Source organism: Prinia subflava, chromosome 8, assembly GCF_021018805.1.
Source record: "Prinia subflava isolate CZ2003 ecotype Zambia chromosome 8, Cam_Psub_1.2, whole genome shotgun sequence".
NCBI lineage: Eukaryota > Metazoa > Chordata > Aves > Passeriformes > Cisticolidae > Prinia > Prinia subflava.
Genome location: NC_086254.1, coordinates 6,118,168 through 6,140,712, shown reverse-complemented (window position 1 = coordinate 6,140,712; position 22,545 = coordinate 6,118,168). Strand labels below are relative to the sequence as shown.

The 22,545-nt window shown below is 44.2% G+C and overlaps 1 protein-coding gene across 6 annotated transcripts; it reads right to left on the bottom strand.

Moving 5' to 3' along the window:
* Nucleotides 1–129: 129 nt before the first annotated feature.
* On the bottom strand, nt 130–22,420 carry RABGEF1 (RAB guanine nucleotide exchange factor 1). 6 transcript variants are annotated; one of them, XM_063402557.1, is made up of 11 exons: nt 22,274–22,420; nt 13,323–13,508; nt 11,721–11,887; nt 10,612–10,731; nt 8,653–8,673; nt 7,719–7,888; nt 6,128–6,209; nt 5,648–5,780; nt 5,180–5,271; nt 4,608–4,864; nt 2,011–2,844 (listed from the first exon to the last, which is right to left on the bottom strand). In XM_063402557.1, the coding sequence occupies exons 2-11, from the start codon at nt 13,499–13,501 to the stop codon at nt 2,446–2,448; spliced, it is 1,620 nt and encodes a 539-aa protein (XP_063258627.1). In that variant the 5' UTR covers nt 13,502–13,508; nt 22,274–22,420; the 3' UTR covers nt 2,011–2,445. The 6 variants fall into 6 exon arrangements, with proteins under 6 accessions (XP_063258624.1, XP_063258623.1, XP_063258622.1 ...); XM_063402554.1 differs by lacking the exons at nt 8,653–8,673; nt 10,612–10,731 and adding an exon at nt 130–1,260 and having other exon boundaries at nt 2,461–2,844; nt 7,719–7,885; nt 22,274–22,419; XM_063402553.1 differs by lacking the exons at nt 8,653–8,673; nt 10,612–10,731 and adding an exon at nt 134–1,260 and having other exon boundaries at nt 2,461–2,844; nt 22,260–22,387.
* Nucleotides 22,421–22,545: the final 125 nt, after the last annotated feature.

The following is a 22,545-nucleotide window of genomic DNA, read 5'->3' as shown; positions in this document are numbered from 1 at the left end:
ACGAGGATAATTTTTACTGTCCCCAGCAGCTGGACAAGCTGGGAGAAAACCTTCCCTAAATACCGGGTGGAAAATATTCCCTAAAAATGCTTTGGGGGAAGGTAAAATTCAGCAGTCCCATGAGGATCAGACAGGTCAGAAAGCTTCCAAAATGACATGAATTAATGAGTGACAGCCACAATTAATGACTCCAGCATTCCCTGTTAAATATCCTCCTCACCATCCGAAATAAAAGCAGGAGTTCACATGCCAAGAAGTATTTTACAATATAGGATAAATATAAATAATACAGGATCCAATCCGAGGAGCTGCAGTCTTTGCTTTCAGTGACACTCAGCTATGAGCGGGAGAAATAAAGCAAATTTCTGACACGGTGACTGCGGGCACAGCACAACAGCTGCATTTTAAATGGCTTTAAGGGATGATATTTCCATTAAAGTCTCTGTCTCGCTATTTTGGGCAGCACTGGGGTCTCACCCAAATTTTGTGAGCGCCTCTGTGCTCCAGCCCTGCCCAGGGATCACTCCAGGGAGGGCAGTGGAAATCCACCTTTCCTTAATAATTCCCTCAAAACATCCCCACTTCAGCGTCTCCATTACAAACCGGCACACGAAAAAAAAAAAAACCAAGATATTTTAGTTACAAACCCGTTCTGAAGTGCTTAATCACCGCAATGACTTTTGTGCAAGGAAAATAAAAATAAACGTTGTTACCCAGGCTGGCACTCGCCTGAGAACGCAGAGGCAGCCGCGATTATCTCGCCGTGAATCATTAATAGAATAACAAAGGCCCAGGAGGGCTTTGGGGACTCATTAACGAGGGCAGAACGGCCACGCTTTTATTTCAACATTTACACAATAGCTGCGAGTTTGCTTCCCGCACCCCTCCTCGGCTGGAGATCGGAATCAGCACCTAAATAAACTCAATAAATCCCAGCATTATTGACCGAAGCGATTTGGGCGTGGTGACACGCGGAATAATTTGATTTTTTTTGCTGCTGTTGTTGTTGTCTCTGGAACACCAGGGGTGGTGCATAGTCCATAAAAAGGCTAAAAACTGCCAGAAAAGGGACAAATCACAGTCGTGGTCTGAAGTTATTGCATTTAATTTAACGGGAGCAGCGCTTTAATGCAGTGGGATGGATCCAGGGGTAGGTGCTCTCCTCCTCGGTGGCAAGAATTAAACTTTGCTCAAGAGCAGCTTCCAGCTGAGCTCGGTGTTTGAGCCTCAGGTGCACGAAGGAGTCGGGGCTGGATGGAGCTGGAAGAGATTTCAAAGGACACAGGAAAATTTCAGAGTTCTGGTGCAAGAGGTTTTTAATGGGGCCAACTGTCTTTTCACCCCAATCTGAATTTCAGTGGTTTTAGTGACACAAAGCCCTTTTTAGCTGTTCAAGGTGCTGGAGGGGTCACTGAAGAGCAGAACGTTGGTGTTTCATGGAAATAAAGTGCATTTTTCTGCTCCTGCACCTTCCAAAAAGCAACCTCGAATTTTAATGGATTTATTTATTTATTTCCCAGGATTGTCAAAAAAGCAACCAAAATTTACCCCACTGATGGAAGTGAGCAGGAGAGACAGACACTTTTAGAGCAACTCTCCCATGGGGGGCTCTTTCCCTCTCCCTTTTTTTGTTCCACATCATGCAGCTTTTAATACAAATATTTCTTCCTCTTCCTGAAATATTTTCTATTTCTGGCCCCACATTCCCTTCTCAAGCAGTAAAATCAGCACTTCTGTGCACCACTCAAGGCTACCAGGTGTTCTGACAAAGCATTTCAATGAAGAAATGGCATCTTTTAAATAATTTTTCTTTTTAACAAAGCAGATTAAGATGATTTTTCAAGTTTGCAGATCACTCCAACAACATCCCCTGTCATTTCCTCACTTCTCCCCCCCAGGTTATCCAAACTCCAACGGGATTTTGCCTTTTTACTGCAACATGATGGAACTGAAAGGTGCTAAAATGAATATTTCGAGATAATTTTCACTCACACACGAGTTCATGCAGAGTTGGGACATTAGATTTGAAATCTATTTACAATTTTACATATTTTACAATATATAGTTCATCTTTACAGCTACAGAATAAGTTCAGACTAACATTGGTACCATTTTTTCTTCTGCTGGAACTTGGCTTCAAGTTAAACTAATTATTAAAAACAATTAAGTGCATGCTTAGAAGGAAGCTTTCAGGAGAGATGTCAATGGACTAGTGTTGCTTAAAAATCACACCAGTTTGTGTAGAAAATCGAAATTCAGTTCAAAAAACCCACCAAAGCCTAATAGAAATCTACTGGACTAAAATAAATACAATTCATTCCACTTAACCAAAAAAAAAAAACCCAAACCAAACCCAAAAGTACCTTTAAAAATGTACTGATTTAAGCTCATTTCTTTTTTTTTTAAGCCTTAAATTTCCTTCCCTTCCCAACTAGCTGAGGATAATTATCCTGCATAAACCTGAGGCTGCAGGGGTGGGGGTAGCTTGTCATTCTCCACATTTTCAGAGTCAATGGCTGCCAGGGCTTGACTTTTTGGTTTGATTTCCAAGGGGTATTTCTCCACTATCTCCTCCACCTCCTTGGTGATGCCGTCAGTCCAGTCGATGAGGTCTTTCTCCAGCTTCTTGGCCTCACTCACAATTCTTTCCTGTCTCTCATTCAACTGAGAGAGGAGGTCTAAGCTTTTGCACATCTGCTTCACGCCCAGGCACACGTCAGGGGAGAAAGTGTCAGGTTCCTGCTTTTTTGGGGAGGTCTGGCCCGTCATGAAACGATCGAAATCTTCCTGGCTCAGGTTTAAAGACTGAGCATCCAGTTTTTCAATGAAGGCCACAGCACAGCACTGCAGATAAAAACAGAGAGGGCATCACTGCAAGGCTGGAATGCACCCATGTTCTATTCCTTACTCTCTTCTTACACACCAGCAACTGATTTTTTAATTTTTTTAATGCCCAGCACTGCAAATAGGAACAGAGAGGGCATCACTGCAAGACTGCAATCTGGAATGCACCCATGTTTTATTCCTTACTCTGTTCTTACACACCAGTAACTGATTTTTAATATTTTTTTAATGCCCAGCACTGCAAATAAAAACAGAGAGGGCATCACTGCAAGGCTGCAATCTGGAATGCACCCATGTTCTATTCCTTACTCTCTTCTTACACAACAGCAACAGATTTTTAAAATATTTTTTAATGCCCAGCACTGCAGATAAAAACAGAGAGAGCATCACTGCAAGGCTGGAATCTGTTCACCCATGTTCTATTCCTTACTCTCTTCTTATACACCAGCAGCTGATTTTTTTAATATTTTTTAATGCCCAGCACTGCAAATAGGAACAGAGAGCATCACTGCAAGGCTGCAGTCACCACAGACTGGAATGCACCCATATTTTATTCCTTACTCTCTTCTTACACCAGCAACTGATTTTTTAGTATTTTTTTAATGCCCAGCACTGCAAATAAAAACAGAGAGGGCATCACTGCAAGACTGAAATCTGTTCACCCATGTTCTATTCCTTACTCTCTTCTTACACACCAGCAACTGATTTTTAAATATTTTTTTAATGCCCAGCACTGCAAATAAAAACAGAGAAAGCATCACTGCAAGGCTGGAATCTGGGATGGACCCATGTTCTATTCCTTACCCTCTTCTTACACTCCAGCAACAGATTTTTAAATACTTTTTAATGCCCAGCACTGCAAATTAAAACAGAGAGGGCATCTCTGCAAGACTGAAATCTGTTCACCCATGTTCTATTCCTTACCCTCTTCTTACACACCAGCAATGGATTTTTAAATATTTTTTATGCCCTAAATGAGCTTTTCCAGAAGTTAATTTTGTCAGACACTTCATACAACTCTCTCCTCTCCCCAAAAGTTTGGAGAAGTCAAAAACTGAGCTGCCAAGGGACACTCCAGACCTCAGGGTCTCTGTGTTTGGGAGGTGAGGGAACAGCAGGAACACACCAAGGAGACAGGAGCAGTGTGTGAATATTTAATTATCTGATCAGCAGAGATCTACTATGCAGATTAATTAATTAATGAATTTCCTGAAGGAAGGAATGTCAAAGCCCAGCTCACTTGCTGGATGCTCTGCTCCTATTGAAATGAACTTTTAACACTCCGAGTGTTTCATTCAACTCTGTAATTTCCCTCCAGGATTCTTTATGATAAAATGCAGAGCACATCAAGAAAAGCCTCTTGGAGGAGCTGTAAAAAACCTGTTTACCTCCACACATGAGTGGCCTAATCCTGCAGTGCCTTCCAGAAACTCTCCTGGGCTCAAAGAGGGGGCTTTGCATCTGGAACATCTGCACAGCCCAAACTCAGGGCTTGAGGAACAGAAAGTCCTGACCTTGCAGGATAAAAATACACCCAAGTCGTAGCACCAGACTTTTTAAACAAAGTTATAAAATAAGAAAACAAAGCTCTGATTTGGACAGCAGAGATGGAAGAGAGAGGGGAGAGAACTGGCTGTGCTCTGAGTAAGCTCAAGTGCTGTTTGCAGGTTAATTTGAATTTCTGTTTCCCTCTGCTGGCAACTCCTACCTGCAAATAAAAGCCAAACCCTGCTGCCCAAGGCCACCTTTGCTGCTGCACTCACCAGGTTGGTGAAATAATATCCATCCTCCCCTGTCATCAGCCTGCTGGGGTTGCAGAAGCGAGTGATGTACTGGATGTTGGACTGCAGGCGAGGGGGGTTCCCCTTCAGCACGATGTAAATCAGGGTGGGCAGGAAATCATCAGCTGAGGCTGGCTCGTTTTTGGTGATTTTGATGGCGTTGAAGATGTGCTTGCTGCATCTGGTGATGCAGGCCAGTTTATCCCGAGGGACGCGCTTGGAGTCCATCTCGATGATGTCTGTGAGGGGAAAAAGGGGAAAAATAATTCAAGTTGTATTAATCAGGCACTGAAGAGGCAGAGTGTGCTGGGTAATATTGATATTGGAAAGTTTCTGGCTGTGGGGAAGTGTTTCAAGCAGATCAGCTAAGCCTAAACACTTCAGTGTGGAAAATCATCCCTGCTCCACAGACCAGGGGTTCCAAATTCCAAACCCACAAAGATTCCTGCACATTTAACAGCCTGGACCCCCCCTGTGATGAGAGCAAAAATAACCTCAATAAGCAAGAGAGACAAAATTTCAAGCTGTAAATATAGAATTCATCACTCACAAACCTGTAATTGCCTTTACAACCATGTCAGAGACTTCTGGGATTTCCTCACTGACAGGAACACACAACATCTGTGGAGTCACCCAGTGCAAGGCCCTGGGACAGGAGAAAAAAAGGGTTAAACTGCTCAGTTTGAACCCAGCTGCTTCTCAAAGCCAGGGCACAAGGAATGCTTTGTGTGAATGAGACATTATTGCACCCATAAAGCAGATTATTCCACTGATGTCATTTATTTTCTGAGAAAGTACTTCCTTTTTTTTTTTTTAATTATTTTTGGCTGTAATTTAACAAAAGCACATTTTCCCAGTGCAGTGGTTGTCATTATCCCGCCTATTAATTCTTTCTGTATTTTAAATAAAATGGTTTGAACCCTTACCAAGCCATTTTTCTGTGCACAGCACAAGGTTTTTAGCATAGTTGATTCATTTAGAGAATTAGGGATTACTCAATTATTTTTCCTTCCAAGCCTTACCTGATCCTTTTTTGGACAGCAAGGTCTTTCTTCTCATCATCAGTTGTCTCAGGGCAAAAAACATATTTATACTGTCGAGTCATGATGTATTTCTCAACCTCATCCATTGCCTTCTCCACTTTTTCAGGGGGCACTGAAAGGGACAAATCCAACAAATGAAATATTCCAGGGCTCTTTGGAAGGTTTAATCCCAATACCATCAAATTAATATCACTCATTCAAGCCAACAGGAGTTCATAAATGGATATCACGGGAAGGAAAAATAAAATGGGTAAAACTCCACCGAGAGTTTAAAAGAAAGCTGTAAAAACAAATATTTAGACAGCAAAACTTCCTAGAGGGAACAATTCTGACTCTGGTACCAGAATCTGCTCCCAGCATTTCTGAAAGCTGGGAATGCTTTGCTTTAACTGGAAATTCAAGAGGTTTCAGTTTTACATCACTGCTTTTGGAACAGGAAGATGAAAAAGGACTTGGTACCTTTCCAGCGTGTCTGCAGCCTGTCTGCCACATTTTGGTAGAAGTCCTGGGCACATTCAGATTGTTCCTCAATGCTTAAATCCTGCAGGAGAACAAGGATGAAGTGTGAAGAGCTGGCAGTGTTTGATTTTGGTTTAAGGCAAGTGTCCAGCTGCAGTAACAGTCTGAGAATGCAGAGGTGTCATCAGAGGTGTTTCTAGTGGCTCAGTTTTATTTAAAATTAGGAGAAGCCAACACTGGCTCTTTAACGTGTGAAAGATGTGGATTTATTTGCTGAATAAATGAATATTAGCACAGGTGCAATGGCTCTTTTCCCTGAGGAGCACTGACAAAATAACTCAGACTAAGCAAAATGTTTGTCCCTTTTTAACCTCTGATTTTTTAAAGGACAATTTATAGTCCATAAAACCCCCAGGAACATCAATTATTTGAAGGAATATCCCTCCAGCAGACATTTCTGATGGTAAAGTTAAAGAAATATATTCACAGTGGAATTTGTGAAGCAACACTGACATTTGCTAACTGAGCTCCTGAAGAACACAAAAGAGGTTTGAAGGTTTAAAATAATTTAATTAGGGCAATTTTCATCATTAAATGAAACCATACATTAAAAAAAAAAAAATGGGGGGAGAATTTGTTTTCTGAATTCTTTAAGGCCAAAACCTGCACATTTTCCTGAGCACAAGTCCCAGCTCTTGCTGAGATTTTAGGATTTTAGGCCTGGTTTATGTGTGGTAAAAAATCCCATGTTTTGAGAAGGCTGAGGTAGGAAATGAGAACACCTTCAGGGCTTGAAGCCAAAAATAAACCCATGCTGCTCTCACAAACTCTGCTCAGAGTGAACAGATCTAAAAGGAAAGAAATAAAACTTCCAGAAGATCTCGAAGTAGAGGGAATGTAAGATTCCATGAGAAGTCGTGAGGAGATAATTTGAGGAACTAAATAGGAAAGGGAGAAGAAAGGGCAAAAAGAAGTTGTTGACTCATTCCAACCATAGGTGGCACCACAGACTGATTAATATTTCAACAACATTGGGGGGTTTTTAAATGGAAAATGAAGATGTAACACTTATTTCATATTAAAAAAAAAAGCAGCAGAGTCAAATTCCCCTTCCCCAATAAAAGAGAGGGGTGGGCTGATGCTGAATTATCTTTAGGAGGTTTTAGGCTGAAGTTGTCTCATCCCTGGGAGTGTCCCAGGCCAGGCTGGATGGGTCTGTGGGACTGTGGAAGGTGTCCCTGGCCATGGAACCAGATCCTCTTTAATTCCCTTCCAGCCCAAACCACTCTGTGACATCTAAAACATCACCAATTCTCTTCTGTAATTTCCACAGGTCACATTAATGTAGGATATTGCTGAACAGACTCATTTATGTGGGATTTAATCAGGACTAATTTATCTGGGATACTCTGGGTGGTCCCACACTACCAAAAAAAAAAAAAAGGCTCCCAGATCTTAATTTGATTAATCCAATCATCTGAAGGCTCCTGCCACACTCCAGAAAATCCAGAGTGCTGGAAGAAATGCAGCATTTCCCCCCTCTCCCCCCAGTTTCCCCATTTTATTGAGACAAGAGGCACTCAGAGCTCACCCTTTTATGACTCATGGTGTCCAAAAAGAGTTTGCATTGCTTGTAGATGTCCTGGCCAGGCTTCTGGTAGGTCCTGATGAATTCTATGAACTCCTTGGACACCCGGTCTGTCTCGATGCTGGCCTGCCTGTGGATGGAAGGGCTGGGAGCCTTGGCCTCCTGGATCTCTGCTGCCAAAATTCAGGGCACAGCAGATCAGGTTTGTTACACTGATGCATCATTTCAGAAAGGTTTTATCATTTCCTGTGGGTTTTTTTCTTTTTTTCAGCTGTGCAGACAATTGGTCATTTATTTCTCAAGCTTTGCCAGGGACATCATTAAACACAGCAATAATTATTATACACAACTCCAGGAAAACTGAATATCCTACTGAAGTGTTTTTTACACTGATGGAGAATTTCAGAAAGGTTTCATCATTTTGAGTAATTTTTGTTTTTTCAGCTCTGCAGACAATTGGTCATTTATTTCTCAAGCTTTGCCAGGGAAATTCTGGACATCATTAAACACAGCAATAATTATTAAACACAACTCCAGGAAAACTGAATATCCCACTGAAGTGTTTTTTACACTGATGGAAAATTTCAGAAAGGTTTCATCATTTTTAGTGGGGTTCTTTTCAGCTGTGCAGACAATTTGTCATTTATTTCTCAAGTTTTGCCAGGGACATCATTAAACACAGCAATAATTATTAAACACAACTCCAGGAAAACTGAATATCCCACTGAAGGGGAACCTTTAGAACCACAGCCCCATTCAGACTAATTTTTAGGGCCTTTTTATATCAGAAGTGACTGCAACATGGGGTTGCTTTTGGGTTTTACAGCCCAAATTACCACATTACTCCTCAATCTCCATTTAAGGTTTCCAGCTGGGGTTTTCCCACAAAAAATCTGATTTTCCCAGTTAACTGTGCTGCTCCAATACCTTCACCCACCTTTCAGCTTGCCAGCCAACGCTGTTGGAAATGGAGGGATTGAATAGAGGTGGTGGAAATGAACGTGGTGAGAGGCAAGCAGCAGAGAGACAGAAAACATGAAAATATTCATGGTCAGCACGAGACAAACACGGCTTTCACCCTGAACACACTTCACATGCACAGAAATCCTGCTTTCAACGAGCATGCAGAACTCCAAAGGGAAAAGAAAGAAATGGGATTAATACGTTTAAGTTGGTTTAATTTGGATTTGAGGGAGCTTAGTGGGGTTTTTTTGGTTGTTATTTGTTTTTGAGGAGATTCAGCACCAGAGAAGATCCAAAGTTGAGTCACCCAGTGGGTACCCAAACTCTGCTCCTCTGACCAAAGCTCCACAGGGAATAACCTGGCCAGGCACCAGCAGAGCACCTCTGGTATTTCAGAGAACAGAAGAGGTTTTGCAAATATTTAAATTCCAATTGCAGCAATTGAGATAGAGAGTGCAAATCCAACTCCCTTCTGGTTACTCAGGGACTTTTCCAGAGGGGATTTCCTTCCATGGCCTTTACACCTCAGATTCACTGCCTGAATCACAAATCCTACACAGGATTCCAGCTGAAGGGTGGCCATTAATTAAATTAATTTAACATTAGAGAAGCAGAAAGCTTATTTGGAAATAATAAACAAAGAAAAGGGCAGAATTATCAGATATTTCTTCCATGATTAATGACTGATCTCATTTCACAGCACAGCTGAAGGTTTATTTACTTACTTCAACAGTGAGTTCACTCTTTTATAAAAATAATGAGCCTCATTTTACTATTTGACCTTAAGGAATGTGAATATTATTTTTTCAGTCACAAATTCAAACTAGATTGTTGTAGTCAACTAAGGCAAATTAATATTAAGTATTAAAAAGTGAATGCTAATTAGAATGAACTGTCTTTTAATGAGTTACACCAAGAATTACTCGTAGTTGCAGCTTCACTAATCTCTGAGCTGAAATCCTGATTTAAGGTAAATTAATCTGTACTGATTACCAGGGGCTGCAGGAAGAAATGAACTTGCAGCAACTTCCAAAATATCCCCGGGTTTGTCCTGTGCTCTCAGAGAATTCAGTCTAACTAAAAAACAGCTGATTACAGCCAAGAAATTCCAGCAAGTCAAGAGAGCCCAGCAGAGGAAAATGCCAAAACGCCAGGAGCAAGCATGGGAAGAGTTAAGGAAGGATCAGCTTCACAAAGAATAAACATAATTAATATTCAGAGCTTTCTACAGGAAAGCCACTTGTCACAGCAGAACAGGAGCACTCCAGGGTTCACTATGGTTGTGCCACGGAGCCCAGTCCAGGGTTTGTCACCAGCTCTGTCACACACAGCCCTTCATCCCCTTCCTGTCATTTCAGGAACTTCTGCACTTTTCTTTAGCCAGCAGAACCAGTCAGGAGTGCAAACAAATAACAGAGATGAGCTCTCAAAGCTGTTTGCATCAAGGGGCTCGGTGTCCTTCTGGTTCAGATGAAACCAGGGTCTCCTCTCGATGGGAAATTTGCTTCTTGGTTTATATAACAAACATCTGGAGATGTTTTGAGAATGCCCAAGTTCTTGAAGTGCCAACTTCGGTAGTTTCAACTCATAATCAGATTTGTAAGAGCAACCTGGATTTTTTTTTTGATAAAACCACAAAGCAGCACAAGATCCAGCTAATTCTTAAAAAATTCTTTTTTTTTTTTGATCATAATCCTAAGGTGCAGCTCAAAGAAGCTTCAGCTTTACTCCCATGACTCCCTACTAAAAAGCAAAGGATTGGTTTAGAGATTCAACACCACCTCAGGATGCTGGACTTGCTTTTTTTGCCTTCTTCATGTTGAAGAGCACGAGTTACAACTGGCACAACCCTAGTTTGTGTTTAGCAAAGCCCAACTAAGAGCCAAGCTCACTAAAACCAGGCAGACAGCTTGCCCAGGCTGTGCTGCATTACCTTCAGAAGGGGAAGCCAGTTCCCAGGAGGGAGTAAAAATCTCCTTCAAATCCCTGAGAATGTTATCAGCATTTCTCTCCCTCCCAAGCTGTCCTTGCTTAGGGGTTTTCTCTTGAGCTGCTGAAATAAAAAGGCCAAAGCAAGCAGGGCACCGAGAGCGGGAGCGTGGCAGGACAGGCAGTGAAGGCATAAAAAAAGAAAAGATGGAAAGGGAGAAGAATGAACATTAAAAAAAATTAAAAAAAGGTTTAACACAGGTGAATGAATGCTTCATGTAGCCAGCTGCTGCCATGCACCAGGACAACTCTAATCAGAAAAATGCTGAATTTCAAATGAAGGAAATGCGTTGTCTCTAAGGTTAAGACAGATTAATGCTGCTTTTCCTTCTGGAATTCCTCCTCCACAGCCCAGCACTTCCCAGCAGGCTGTGTGAGCCATTGCCATGCAAAGCCAGCAGTGCCACTCATCCCTCCTGCTTGTAACACGTTCTGTAGAACAAACACCCAGCCAGCCACAAACCCGGCGTTCCCAGCCCACACAGGCACTGCCAGCTCACATTTCCTCACATTTCCGTGCAGCTCCAGCTCCCTGCTCACACAGGGCGTTTTTCCTGTCAAAGTGAGGCACTCTGGCAGCAGCAGCTGAGGTTTTGTCTCAGGGTTCCTCTCACACACAGCAGTTTGCTGGGGTGAGTGACAGCCAGCACCTCCTCTGCTGCTCCCTGCAGGAGGAATTCCCCTTCCAGCCCCAAATCCTGGTGTGACACCACGGCTGAGGCAGGGATTCCACTGGGATGAGTGCCAGAGGAACCAGGACCTTCCCCTCAGCACTGCCACCACCAGGAACACATTTCTGCTGTTTAAATGTGTTTAACTCCTGTACAATCACACACAAACACAGGTTTAGCAGTGCACTGTTCCACTGAACAGACTGTTTGGCATCACTCACATTTTTCTGTGTGCTCAGTAACAATCACTCTCCAGAAGCATCACTACTCCAACTTTTGGAAGTCAAAGCACAGAGCATTAATCTGCCTTTCAGAACAACACAGCTGCCAAAAACTTTTCATTTTAAAATGTTCAGAAGCATGCAAAGCAAAGGAGAGTTACCCTTCTTAGCTCCTGCCCTGGAGGAAGCAGTGAAGAACTTCTTCACAGTAGTGACCTTTCTTGTTTTCTCGTTGGTTTTCTTCTCCTCAAACTTTGAGAAGGTCAGGGACTGTGCCCCTTGGGTGCTCTGGCTGCTGGCATAGGCCTCCTCCTCCTCACGCTGCAGCCTGGAGTCAGAAAAACACAGCTCTGATTTCAGGGCTTAGAAACAACCCAGAGGAGCTGATTTCCTGTGCAGTCATTAATTACTCATTTGACATGTTAATTCTTCCTTCTGCCCATCTCCCTTCACTACAGGACACCCACCCTTTCCATGGTGCAGTGGGGAAAGTGAGGGGAAGCTCAGGGTTAAATAGTGAGGTCACAGGGGAGAAGAGTGAGGTTCACCTTCCTCTCATGTCAACTCTGAATTCCCTACAGGCACAGGGGAGGATTCACTGCCTTCCTCCCTGCCTCACACTGAGTTTCCCAACCTGTTACCTCAGGCAGGCCTTCCCCAGCTTACAAAAGCAAAACACCCTGTCCCAGTCTCAGGAGTATTTTGGGAAATAGATCATTGTTGTCATAATCTGCTTTCGAAATAAATATCTGCTTGAATGGGGGAGGCAAAGTTTGAAAGACCAAGTTGTCAATCTGAAGTAGAGAAAAGCCCCAAATCCTGCAACCTTTTTTCCTCCTTTGCAGGAGGATTCAAATAGGTTTTATTTTATCACCCTTCAAGTGCTGGGAGGCTGAGGAATTGTCTTTAAACATCCCTCCAGCTCAGGATGGACCACAGACAGTCTGGGATCTGCAATCTCTTGAGGCAGGAGTTGTATCTCATCAGTGCTGACAAGCCTCTGTTCACTGCAACAACAATCACAGCTTATCTGTGCCTTCAGCATCCCCCAGCTATTCATAAAGACTTCCTTAAATACCCCACTTTGTTTTAGAGATGATCCAAGACTGGCAGCATCACTATCTGCCCTAATAATAAAGTTTTTATTAACTCCTTAAGACATTTATGGCAGAGGAAAACAAATCTTCCATTGATGAAAACACATCTTCCATTTTCAGGGTCAAGCATTTATCACAGGAGCAAAACTAGATTGGTTTGCTGAAAATAAGTGATTAGACTATTACCTAAATTAGCAAAGCTAAAGCTTTGATGTTCTTGGGCTTAAGCCTGCAGTTTAAAAGAATGACCATAAACAGGACTAAAACCAGTTATTAATCAGCAGCTGGAATGTAAAACCATGGTGCTGCCTATACCTGAGAAAATACTTGCCATCTCCAGAGGGTATTTTAATCAAAATTTCCCCTTTAACCCTCCTAACTGCTAGACAGAAACACAGATTTGCATATGCAAATTAGCTCAAAGTATTCATGGGGAGGTTGGGCTCTGTTTACATTTGTTCCTTCCCAGATTTTCTTTTCAAACCTCTCATGCTAGAATGCCATAAATATTCATCTTTTCACCAAAAGGAAGGTTCGAATTCCTGCTGGAAAAGTCAAATTGGGGAATTAGTGATGAACCTGAGCCAGAGCAAACAGGACCAGGACACAGGAGGCAGGACCAGGATTTGGTGGAGTCACCCCGAAGGAAGGAAGAAGGTTCTTTACCGCTCTGCCAGCTCCCAATCCTCCTGAATCTGCTTCTGCCTGGCCTTGTGGTATTCCTCCCTCCAGCACTTGGAGCAGAAGCCCTGCCAGGCAGGATTGCCATAGTAACCACAGCCCTTCTTGCACAGCAGCTCCGACTGATCCACGTGGATCCCCCTGCGCTCCGACTTGAGGTTCATCTTCCTCCTGCCACAAGAGGAGAGGGGTTAACAACAGGAACGTGGCAGCAGCCTGCCAGAAATCATTTCTGCTGAGGGTTTGCCTTTGGAAAGGAGTCACCTGCTTGAATTATTTAACAGCTCCATGGCAACCAAGTGAATGCCACGGGAGGAAGGGCACAGTTACATAACCAGGAGCCCCAAAGCCAGGGGCTGCTCGAGGAGCACATCTCTGTAGGGCTGTGACCCTCACACAGCTCCAGAAAGTGTCCCAGGGAACCAGGGATAGTCCCACAGCCTGGGGACAGGGACCCAAGGCACATCTTTGTAGGGCTGTGACCCTCACACAGCGCCAGAAGGTGCCCCAGGACAGCAGTGACAGTCCCACAGCCTGGGGACAGGGGTCCAAGCTTTTTGTAGGGCTGTGACCCTCACAGAGCTCCAGAAAGTGTCCCAGGACAGCAGTGACAGTCCCACAGCCTGGGGACAGGGGACAAGGCACATCTTTGTAGGGCTGTGACCCTCACAGAGCTCCAGAAAGTGTCCCAGGGAACCAGGGACAGTCCCACAGCCTGGGGACAAATTGCCAAGGCACATTTTTCAGTGACAATCCCACAGCCAGGGGATAGGGGCCCAAGGTTTTTGTAGGGCTGTGACCCTCACACAGCTCCAGAAGGTGCCCCAGGACAGCAGTGACAGTCCCACAGCCAGGGGACAAATTGCCAAGGCACATCTTTCCAGTGACAGTCCCACAGCCAGGGGACAAATTGCCAAGGCACATCTTTCCAATGACAGTCCCACAGCCAGGGGACAAAGGCCCAAGGCTCTGCTCTCACCTTCACCTTGTTCTGACAGCTGAAGGAACAACACAATGGGGGGAAAAAAAATAAATAAAGTTCCAAAAACCACCCAAGGGAGCACATAGAATATAGTGTGCTCTGGGACTGTGCCTTTGTATTTAGTGACTGCAACAAAAAGATTCTCCTGCCCACACCAGCACCTTGCCAAGCCCGTGGTGGAGCATCCAGCCTCCCCTTCCTCTCCTGACAGAACCAGCTCCTCCCAAAGCCACCCCTGCTCCCAATGGGAAGTGCTGGAGTCATTTTAGGAGAAAAGCAGCACAGGATCACCCCCAGCAGCAAGGTTGAGGTGTGCACATTAAAACACTGACATTTGGGTTGCAATAGTGACAAACACAGCAGAAATAGCACAGCAAGGTTCAGTAAATCCAGCCCCTTTTGCACCCTGCCATTCCCGGTATGCAGAGCAAGAGGAAAAGGGATTTTCTCAAACTGAAGAACATCAATTCTTTTCCCCTGAAATTCCACCCCAAACTCTTCTCTGGATCATCCAGCAAAAGGTGGAACGTGCACAAATATCAGAGAGTTTTCTACTACTCCAGTTCCAGCTCTTTTGTTCCAAGCTCAATTATCCATTTTAAAGGCTGATAATATTTAACATTTCCCATTAATCTAATCAAGTTATTTTAAGCGAAGTAACAGGAAACACACAATTTTCTCTGAGGGGGAACAAATGAAATATTCCATCTTATCTACGTAAGTATTAAGATTTCTTCCACTTTTCTATTTTTGAAAGAAATAATGAGCTTCTAAAAATAACCTAAAAATAGTTTCATTGTAGAGACATGCATATTAAGGGAATCAATTTCTTAATGACATCATTTATAGCTACGTGTTCTCATTTTTATAGATGGGAGAGTAGCTAAATATTTTCTTTTCTTTCCCACTGGCAGACAATATTGTGCTGCTGCAGAGCAAAATGGGGGAAAAAACCCCGATATTTCAAATATTTGAGAGCTTTATTTCATTCCCATATGCAGAAATAACTGAGAAACATAAATACGTTGCTTTCACAAAAATTTTTTTGGTTTCATTTCCTGACTTCTGCAGGAAGGTCTGTGTGGGAGCTCCTGGCTGCCAACACCTCAGAGCTCAGAAATTCAACTTTCAGTGTGTGTCAGCTGCACAGCCTGGGCAGGAATTGCATTTTGGCAGGATTTGCACACTCAGGCCATTCCCAGAGCATCACTCATGTCCTTGAGCAACAATTCTGACAAGAAAGGGGAAGCAAAAGCCTGAAACTCTTCACTGGTTCAGTTTCAAGACCACTTCCTAAAAGCAGAAGCTGCAGCAGCATTTTGGTCAGAGACCTCTATTGCAGGTGCCTGTTCTAGAAAAAAACGCTATAAATATGCATCAGATGTTTAATTGCCATTAATGTGAAGCTGATCAATGTTTTCACTGTGAACAATAAATAAAAACATTCCCATGCCACAAACTTCCCAGAAATTTTACAGGGATCTCTGTCACTTGAGGAAATAAAACCCTATAAAATCCTGTCACCCACCAGAACAGAGTTACAGCTCTGGAATGGCAATAATTCCAAGAACTCAGGTGTCTGTTCTTATTCAAAAGCACCATATTCCAGACCCTAATTTGAAAATTAAAGGAGTGGAATGAAATATCTGACCCTGCTTCTCCCCCACCCCAACACCTGAACCCACAGCGGGATTTCTCTGCCTCTTGGGCACCTTCACCCCTCCAGAGAGGGACAAAAATCATCTTTGTGCCCACAGAGCTTCACCCCTGCGGTGCCACCGCTCCCTCTGGCATCCCGTGTGTGTATTAAACTAAAAATAAAATTCTGCTCGGTGTCCAAGCTCCGAGTGAGCACAGCAGGGCTGAAAGAGCTGCAGGAGCCCTCGCCTCCCTCTGGTGTTTGCAGGGGTGGGGACAAAGGAGTCACCCCGGGGCACAGGCAGGAGTCACATGCTGCACACACAGCTGACACTCTCGGCTCCCTTCACACAGGAAAGGTCGTTGCAAAAAAAGGAAAAAAGGATAAAAAAAATTCCCAGCCGATTTCTGCAGGTCAGCGTTAATATTTTAATGAAGAAAACAACTTGGGGTTTGATAAAATGAATGTGAAAAACACCTCTCCGATTGATTTTTTGGGATGTAAATCACTGCTTACATTATAATCTTACTTAATAAAATGTTTTGTTGGAACTGTTGAGTATCCAAAATGCTTTTCCTCCTTTCTCTGTTCCCTTCTCTCCTTCCCAGTCCAGCTAAAGGTGATCATTCCTTAACCAACAATCACCTCCTCACAGTGTTTGCACAGTCACACCATGCATTTGGCACGGTCAGATCTCTCATTTTCCCTCCAGCCCTGAATGCATGGCCTGCTCAAAGCTCACTTCTAACATAATTCAAAGGGAAAAAACAAATTTGTTGTTTTTCTGGAGCTGGAGAGCAGGCAACCCCAAACACCTTTACACCACCTGCCCACTGAGAAGTCAGAAAAACAAAAGGAAGGTAACAAACTTCCACATTAAAAAAAATCTAATCCAGAAGTACAATGGAGTACCAGCAGATCATAACTAACATTAACCAGTACAATTTGGAGAGGTGCTTTGCACCAAACATCCTTTTTGCACCTCTTCTATCCCACTGAAAGCACTTCAAGAAGCACCACATCCCCCTCCCAGGGGCAAAAATGGAAAGGAATTTAAAATATATTAAACCACTGCTTTGCTTAGTGAGTGTTTCCAAAGGCTCTGCTGTGAATATCCTTGGGGAAGGCAAGATTCAAACACAAACACCACGGGACACAATCTGCTTTTGAGCATCTCTGTGCCAGGACCAGAGCTCATCACACCTCAGTATCTGCACTAATTAGCAACACCCCTTTGAAGAGCTGAGAAAAAGAATGGGCAATTAGTTATTAATTTATAAAATGCCTTTACTTAACGTTACTTATTTGCAAGTGAAAGCTTCTGGTCTCCCGTTCTCCTCTGGAATGGAAAAATGGGAATCACACAACTCCTCTCTAGGATTTTTGAAGTGCACCTCACACACTGTGGGTGGCTCCTGAGGGATTTCTCTGGGATATTCACAGCCTGGAATATCCCAATATTCCGGGATATTTGGGAATATCCCAATATTCCGGGATATTTGGGAATATCCCACCACTGCCTGTGGACACCAAAATTCTCCCTGTCTTACTGCCACGAGAATTCCCAGTTTGAACCTCCATGTTCTGCGTGTTCAGCTGTATTTTTCCAAATTCTGCTGAAATCAGAAGGAAACGAGGCCTGTGATTCATATTAAATCAGATCTGTCTGCAGGGCTGCACATCAAAGCTCTCTAATGACAGACCAGATCTGCTCCAGCTTTTTTACAGCATCTCACAGTAGTTTTGTTATGATGAAAAAACCCCATAAAATCACTGTAGTTTAATTCAAAATTAGCTTTCTACTGGCTTTAGTGCAATTTATTCTGAAGCTCTCAAATACTAATCTTTTTATCAGCAGATTTTTCTTGCTGTATCCACACTTATATAATTTTTTTCCTTTTTATTCACCCGTTTAGAGCAAACACCTTTCAAGAAGATCAACTCAGGGACTTCTCCTCCTTGCTCACACCCTTCAATCTTTTCCTGTCAAGGTTGTAATCCAAGAAGAACCTCCAATAAAGCACAGCTCTCCCTTCAGAAAATGGGGAGTCACAGAATATTTTTCAGAAGGACAAAGCAGCTGCCTGCCCTCCGGAAAGCTGAAACTGAGAACGTGTGTGCAAACACTGCAGGGTTCCAGTTACCACCACCAGGAACCCAAACCAGTAAAACAAACTTTCCTGGAAAATATACTTTCCCTGTCACACGCTTTGAGACACCACAGAGGGAGTTAAGACACAGGAAACACGAATTTTGTCCCAAGCCCATAAATCCCAAGGCCATTTTTGCCAGTTTTCCATCAAGGGGACTGAAGGAGCAGCAATTGTTCCTCCAGGACTTTGGACCTTTTGTAGCTCAATAACAGCAAAATACTAAATTCTAATTTTCACACGGATCAAGTTAAAAAATAAGCAGAAAAATTTGTATTAAACTTATTAAATCAGGCATCAGTCACAGCGAAGAGGAGATGCATCCTCAGCTTTTAGGTGGTAGGAAAAAAGGGCTCCTCCAACCCAAATTGGATCCATCACCAGGGGCTGATTTAATGCACACATGAAAGACTAAACTTATGTAACACCTTCTTGTCAGCAAGAAACACAAGAAATTCTTGCAGCACAGAGACTGCAGACACAGCTCTGGCTTGGGGAAAAGCACTGGGTGAAAGATGCTCTGAGAGCAGCAGGGATTTACCACGGGCTACAACAAATACAACAATTTGTTCTTCTGGTTGTTTTCCACCTCCCTGGCAAGGCAGGGATGGAGCAGCAAAATTAGCTGTACCTTTATTATCAGTGAGGAGATATCAGCTGGGTCATAAAGTATTTATTAGTCCTGGATTGCTGAGGTCACCTTTGAGAGAGCTGGCTGGAAGAGCTCATATTCAAAACTGAACAGAAGGGGTCTTGCTTAATCAATCAATCAACACCTTCAGTAAGAGCTAATTGCAATTAATTTATAATTATTGCAAGCTGTGAAGAACAGTTTTAAAGTAACTTCACAAACTGGAAATTAAACGAATTGCTTTAATTCTATAATTGAAGTTCTATAAATGAGTTTCAGTATTGGTAAACAACTTAATTAAATGTGTCTAAAACCAGCAAAATGCAGACTGGGAACAGGCAGGTTTGGGTTGGGTTGTGGGTATGGTTTGGTATCTTTTGATTGTTGTTGGTTTGGTTTTTTTCTTTCCTCCCTAAAATTTTCTCCAAAAAAATAAAAAAATCTTGGCACAAGAATTAGCAACAACCTACAGGAGTTTTTTCACTGGGCTGAAGCAAATGTGATTCAGTTCTTCAAAAGTCACTCCAGCACTTAATGAGCAACTTGAATTCTTCTAATTCAAAAACATCAAAGTGCCCCAAAGAGTGTTCACGATGAACTCACTGCAGCTCTCTGGTCATTAATGGCCATCCCCAGAAAAGTAATTTTAAAGCAGAAAAAAATAAGAAGAAAAGCAGGGAAGCCTCCAAACACAGAATTCTTGCATGAACTGCTGCTGGTTCACATTTTCCTGGTGACTGAATGCTCCCTCATAATTCAGAACAAGACAGCAGACAGCAACTTTAATTACTAAAACCAGATTTATAAGGTAGGTTAGAAAGTGCATCAAAACTGAGGGGTGGAAGGATGGAGCCAAGGTGTGTTTTGTACTTTGCCAATGGAAAAGTGCCCTTAAAATGTATTTATTCCAAAGAACCACTGACGCAAATGCCCCAAAATTCTGAAGAGCAGCAACCTACTTGTTGAAAGAGTCATGATTCAGGTGTAACCCCAAACACTCAGGCATGTAATTAGCAGCAGAGTAATTAACCATGAGCTAATTTCCTCCCAAGGAAAGGGTGGGGCAAGATGATCTCAGGCTCGCTAACAGAAAATACAGAAGCCATTAGACAAGTCGGGAATTAGGCAAGAACCCCGGGTGTCATCTCTGCAGTGCTCACACTTTTAACACTTTTTTGCATCTCTCTTGCAATTTTAGGATTTCAGCTACAGCAGTTGTAGGATAAACAGTGCAGGCTGCTAAAAAACAGTCCCAAAACAAGAAACAAGCTCTGATGAGCAGCAGCCACTTCAAACAAACCACAGAGCTGGGTGCTGCCATTTGGAGGGGAAATTGCAGCCACTGCTTCAAACCTCCAGAATCCTGCTGGCCACAAGGCTCCAGCTCAGTTTCCTCAGCTTGGAGTTGTGTTTTCCCTTCAAATGTCAGCACAGGCCTGGGGGTACACGTTTGCTTTGTCCCCGTGACATCAGTGACCATCTGCATGTGACCCACAACTGTGCTTTAAACGAAATCACAGGAAACATCTAAAAACTCTTCGTGCTGCTTGGCTGGGAATTCAGGTCAGAATAAAAAGAAGATTAGCTTAAACTGCTAAAATCCCCTCAGAAAACAGCAGCAACAGGCTCCTACACACAATTTCCTGCCAACCACACTCACCTGGACACAGATAGAAATTAAGTTGCCTAAAGCCCCAGAGAAAAGCTTCAAAACGTTTTATACACTTTGTACCTTTGATACAAGTGGCATTTTAACAGGACTTCACAAGCAAGACTTCTAGGTCGAGCTTTAGAGCACAATTAGTTAATGATCAGAAAAAAAGCCCCAAGCGTAATTGGGGATTACACAGCAAGGAAAAGGGTGCTGAGAAAGGCTGTTCTAGCTTAAATAACACCACAGAGCGAAATTAAATACCAGAATCATGGACGATCTTCAAGCTTACAATCAGTTTGTTGTGTAAAGCAGTCTCAGGAATTGGTATAATTGGCTTTATATCCTATTCTCCCTTTCTACTGTGTGTTGTTTTGGGTCTTTTTGGTTTTTTGGTTTGTTTTTTTGGTCAGCAAAACATTCCACTGAGCTACAATTCTCTTCCTAATCCTGCTTGCTGCAAAAAAACACTTGTGTAACCATGTCCAGAAGGGCAGCACATCCAATTCCTGAGCAGAGCCCTGTTCCTGGAAAACACCTCGTCCTTCTGCGCTTGTCTGGTTTGGTCACTGGTCTCAAAAAAGTGCTGGGTAACTGGAAAACCAAAAACAGCTCAGTGCAGTTCCCAAAGTCCCGGTGTGAGGAATTTTATGCTTCAAAAGTAGCCTCAAAAGAGCCCAAACAATCAAAGTATGGCAAGTCAATCACGGATTTAAATCACCGCCTCCACAATGCCACCCTTTCCCCTCAAACCCTTCAGTGCTGCTGATTCCCAGCACCGGGCCCCGCTCAGGCAAACAAAACCCAATTTCATTTTGCCTGTAAAACCTTCTCAGTCAACGCAGCCCTGCCACAGAGCCGCAGGATTTCAGACAGCACCGAGCCACCCCCTGGGAGGATTTCTTCGGTAATTCAAGCGCATCATTCAGCTCTCAGCATCTCACACCCTCCCTGAGCCACTCCCTGCTTCAAGGGAACAACCTGAACAGCGGCAAACACCCACAAAAACACCCAAAACGCACTGCTCAGCATCTGAAGGACTCTCCAAACTCCACCCGCCTCGACTTTCAAGGACTTTGATCCTCAGATGTGCGGTCAGAAGCCAGGCAGGGACAATACTTACAGGAAAAAAGCCAAAAACTCATTGACCCGCAAGGAACTCATCAGGAAAAGAGGCTGGGGTGGGGGCTATTGGTAAAGCTCTCAGTGACACCTGCACCTTGTTAACTACACGCACAGACCCATGGATTAATTAAAATATATAGATAATAAAAATCAGCTTTAGGAGCTGCACATGGAGGAGGGCAAACACCCACAAGAGCATTCAAAACGCACCGCTCAGCATCTTAAAATCTCTCCAAACTTCCCCCGGCTTGAGCTGAAAGGACTTTAATGCTCAGCCGGGCAGCGGCAATACTTACAAAAAAAAAGCCAAAACCTCCTTGATCCATAAGGAAGTCATGAGGAAAACAGGCTGGGGGGACATAGTGGCAAAGCCGTCAGTGCCACCTGCACCCCGTTAGCCATCGAACGAAAATCTGCATGTACATCTAATAAAAATGACTTGTAGGAGCTGCACACGGAGGAGGAAGGCGGTTTGCCAGGTTTCCGCATCTCCCGGTGTTTGTTTATCCCGCTGTTTACCGGGGCGTTTATCCCGATCGCTGCCGCCCTGGGACCCCTGGCCCAGGCCCGAGGCGGCGGCGGGGCCGGCGTGAAGCCCCTGGGCGGGGCGGACACGGACCCCGACCCTCAGGACGAGCTATAACCGGGCGGACACGGACCCCCGACCCTCAGGACCAGCTATAACCGGGCGGACACGGCCGCCCCCGCTGTCCCCGACCCCGGGCGGCCCCGCCGGGCCCTCACCCCGCGGCTCTCACCGCTGCCCCGGCGGCGGGGCCCACCCGGCCGCTCCGCTGCGCTGCTGCCGCCGCGGCCCCTCACGGCCCCTCACGGCCCCTCACGGCCCCTCACGGCCCCGGCGCTGCTCCGGCCCTCCCTCGGTCCCTCCCCGGGCTCCGGCGGAAGGGCGGGCGGCACCTCCGGGGCGGGACCGAGCCCGGAAGGAAGCGGGGCCGGGCTGGGCTGGGCGGAGCGGCGGCAGCGGGGTTGAGGGGCAGCGGGGCTGTGAGGGGCAGCGGGGCTGTGAGGG

What these genes read in the sequence shown, in the direction of transcription:
- RABGEF1 (XM_063402557.1), bottom strand. Translation starts at nt 13,501, where the DNA reads ATGAACCTCAAGTCGGAGCGCAGGGGGATCCACGTGGATCAGTCGGAG. An exon ending in GATTGGGAGCTGGCAGAGCG is followed by an intron (nt 11,888 to 13,322) that starts GTAAAGAACCTT and finishes TTCTGACTCCAG; the next exon opens with GCTGCAGCGTGAGGAGGAGG. An exon ending in GCTGCAGACACGCTGGAAAG is followed by an intron (nt 5,781 to 6,127) that starts GTACCAAGTCCT and finishes TGTCCCTTTCAG; the next exon opens with TGCCCCCTGAAAAAGTGGAG.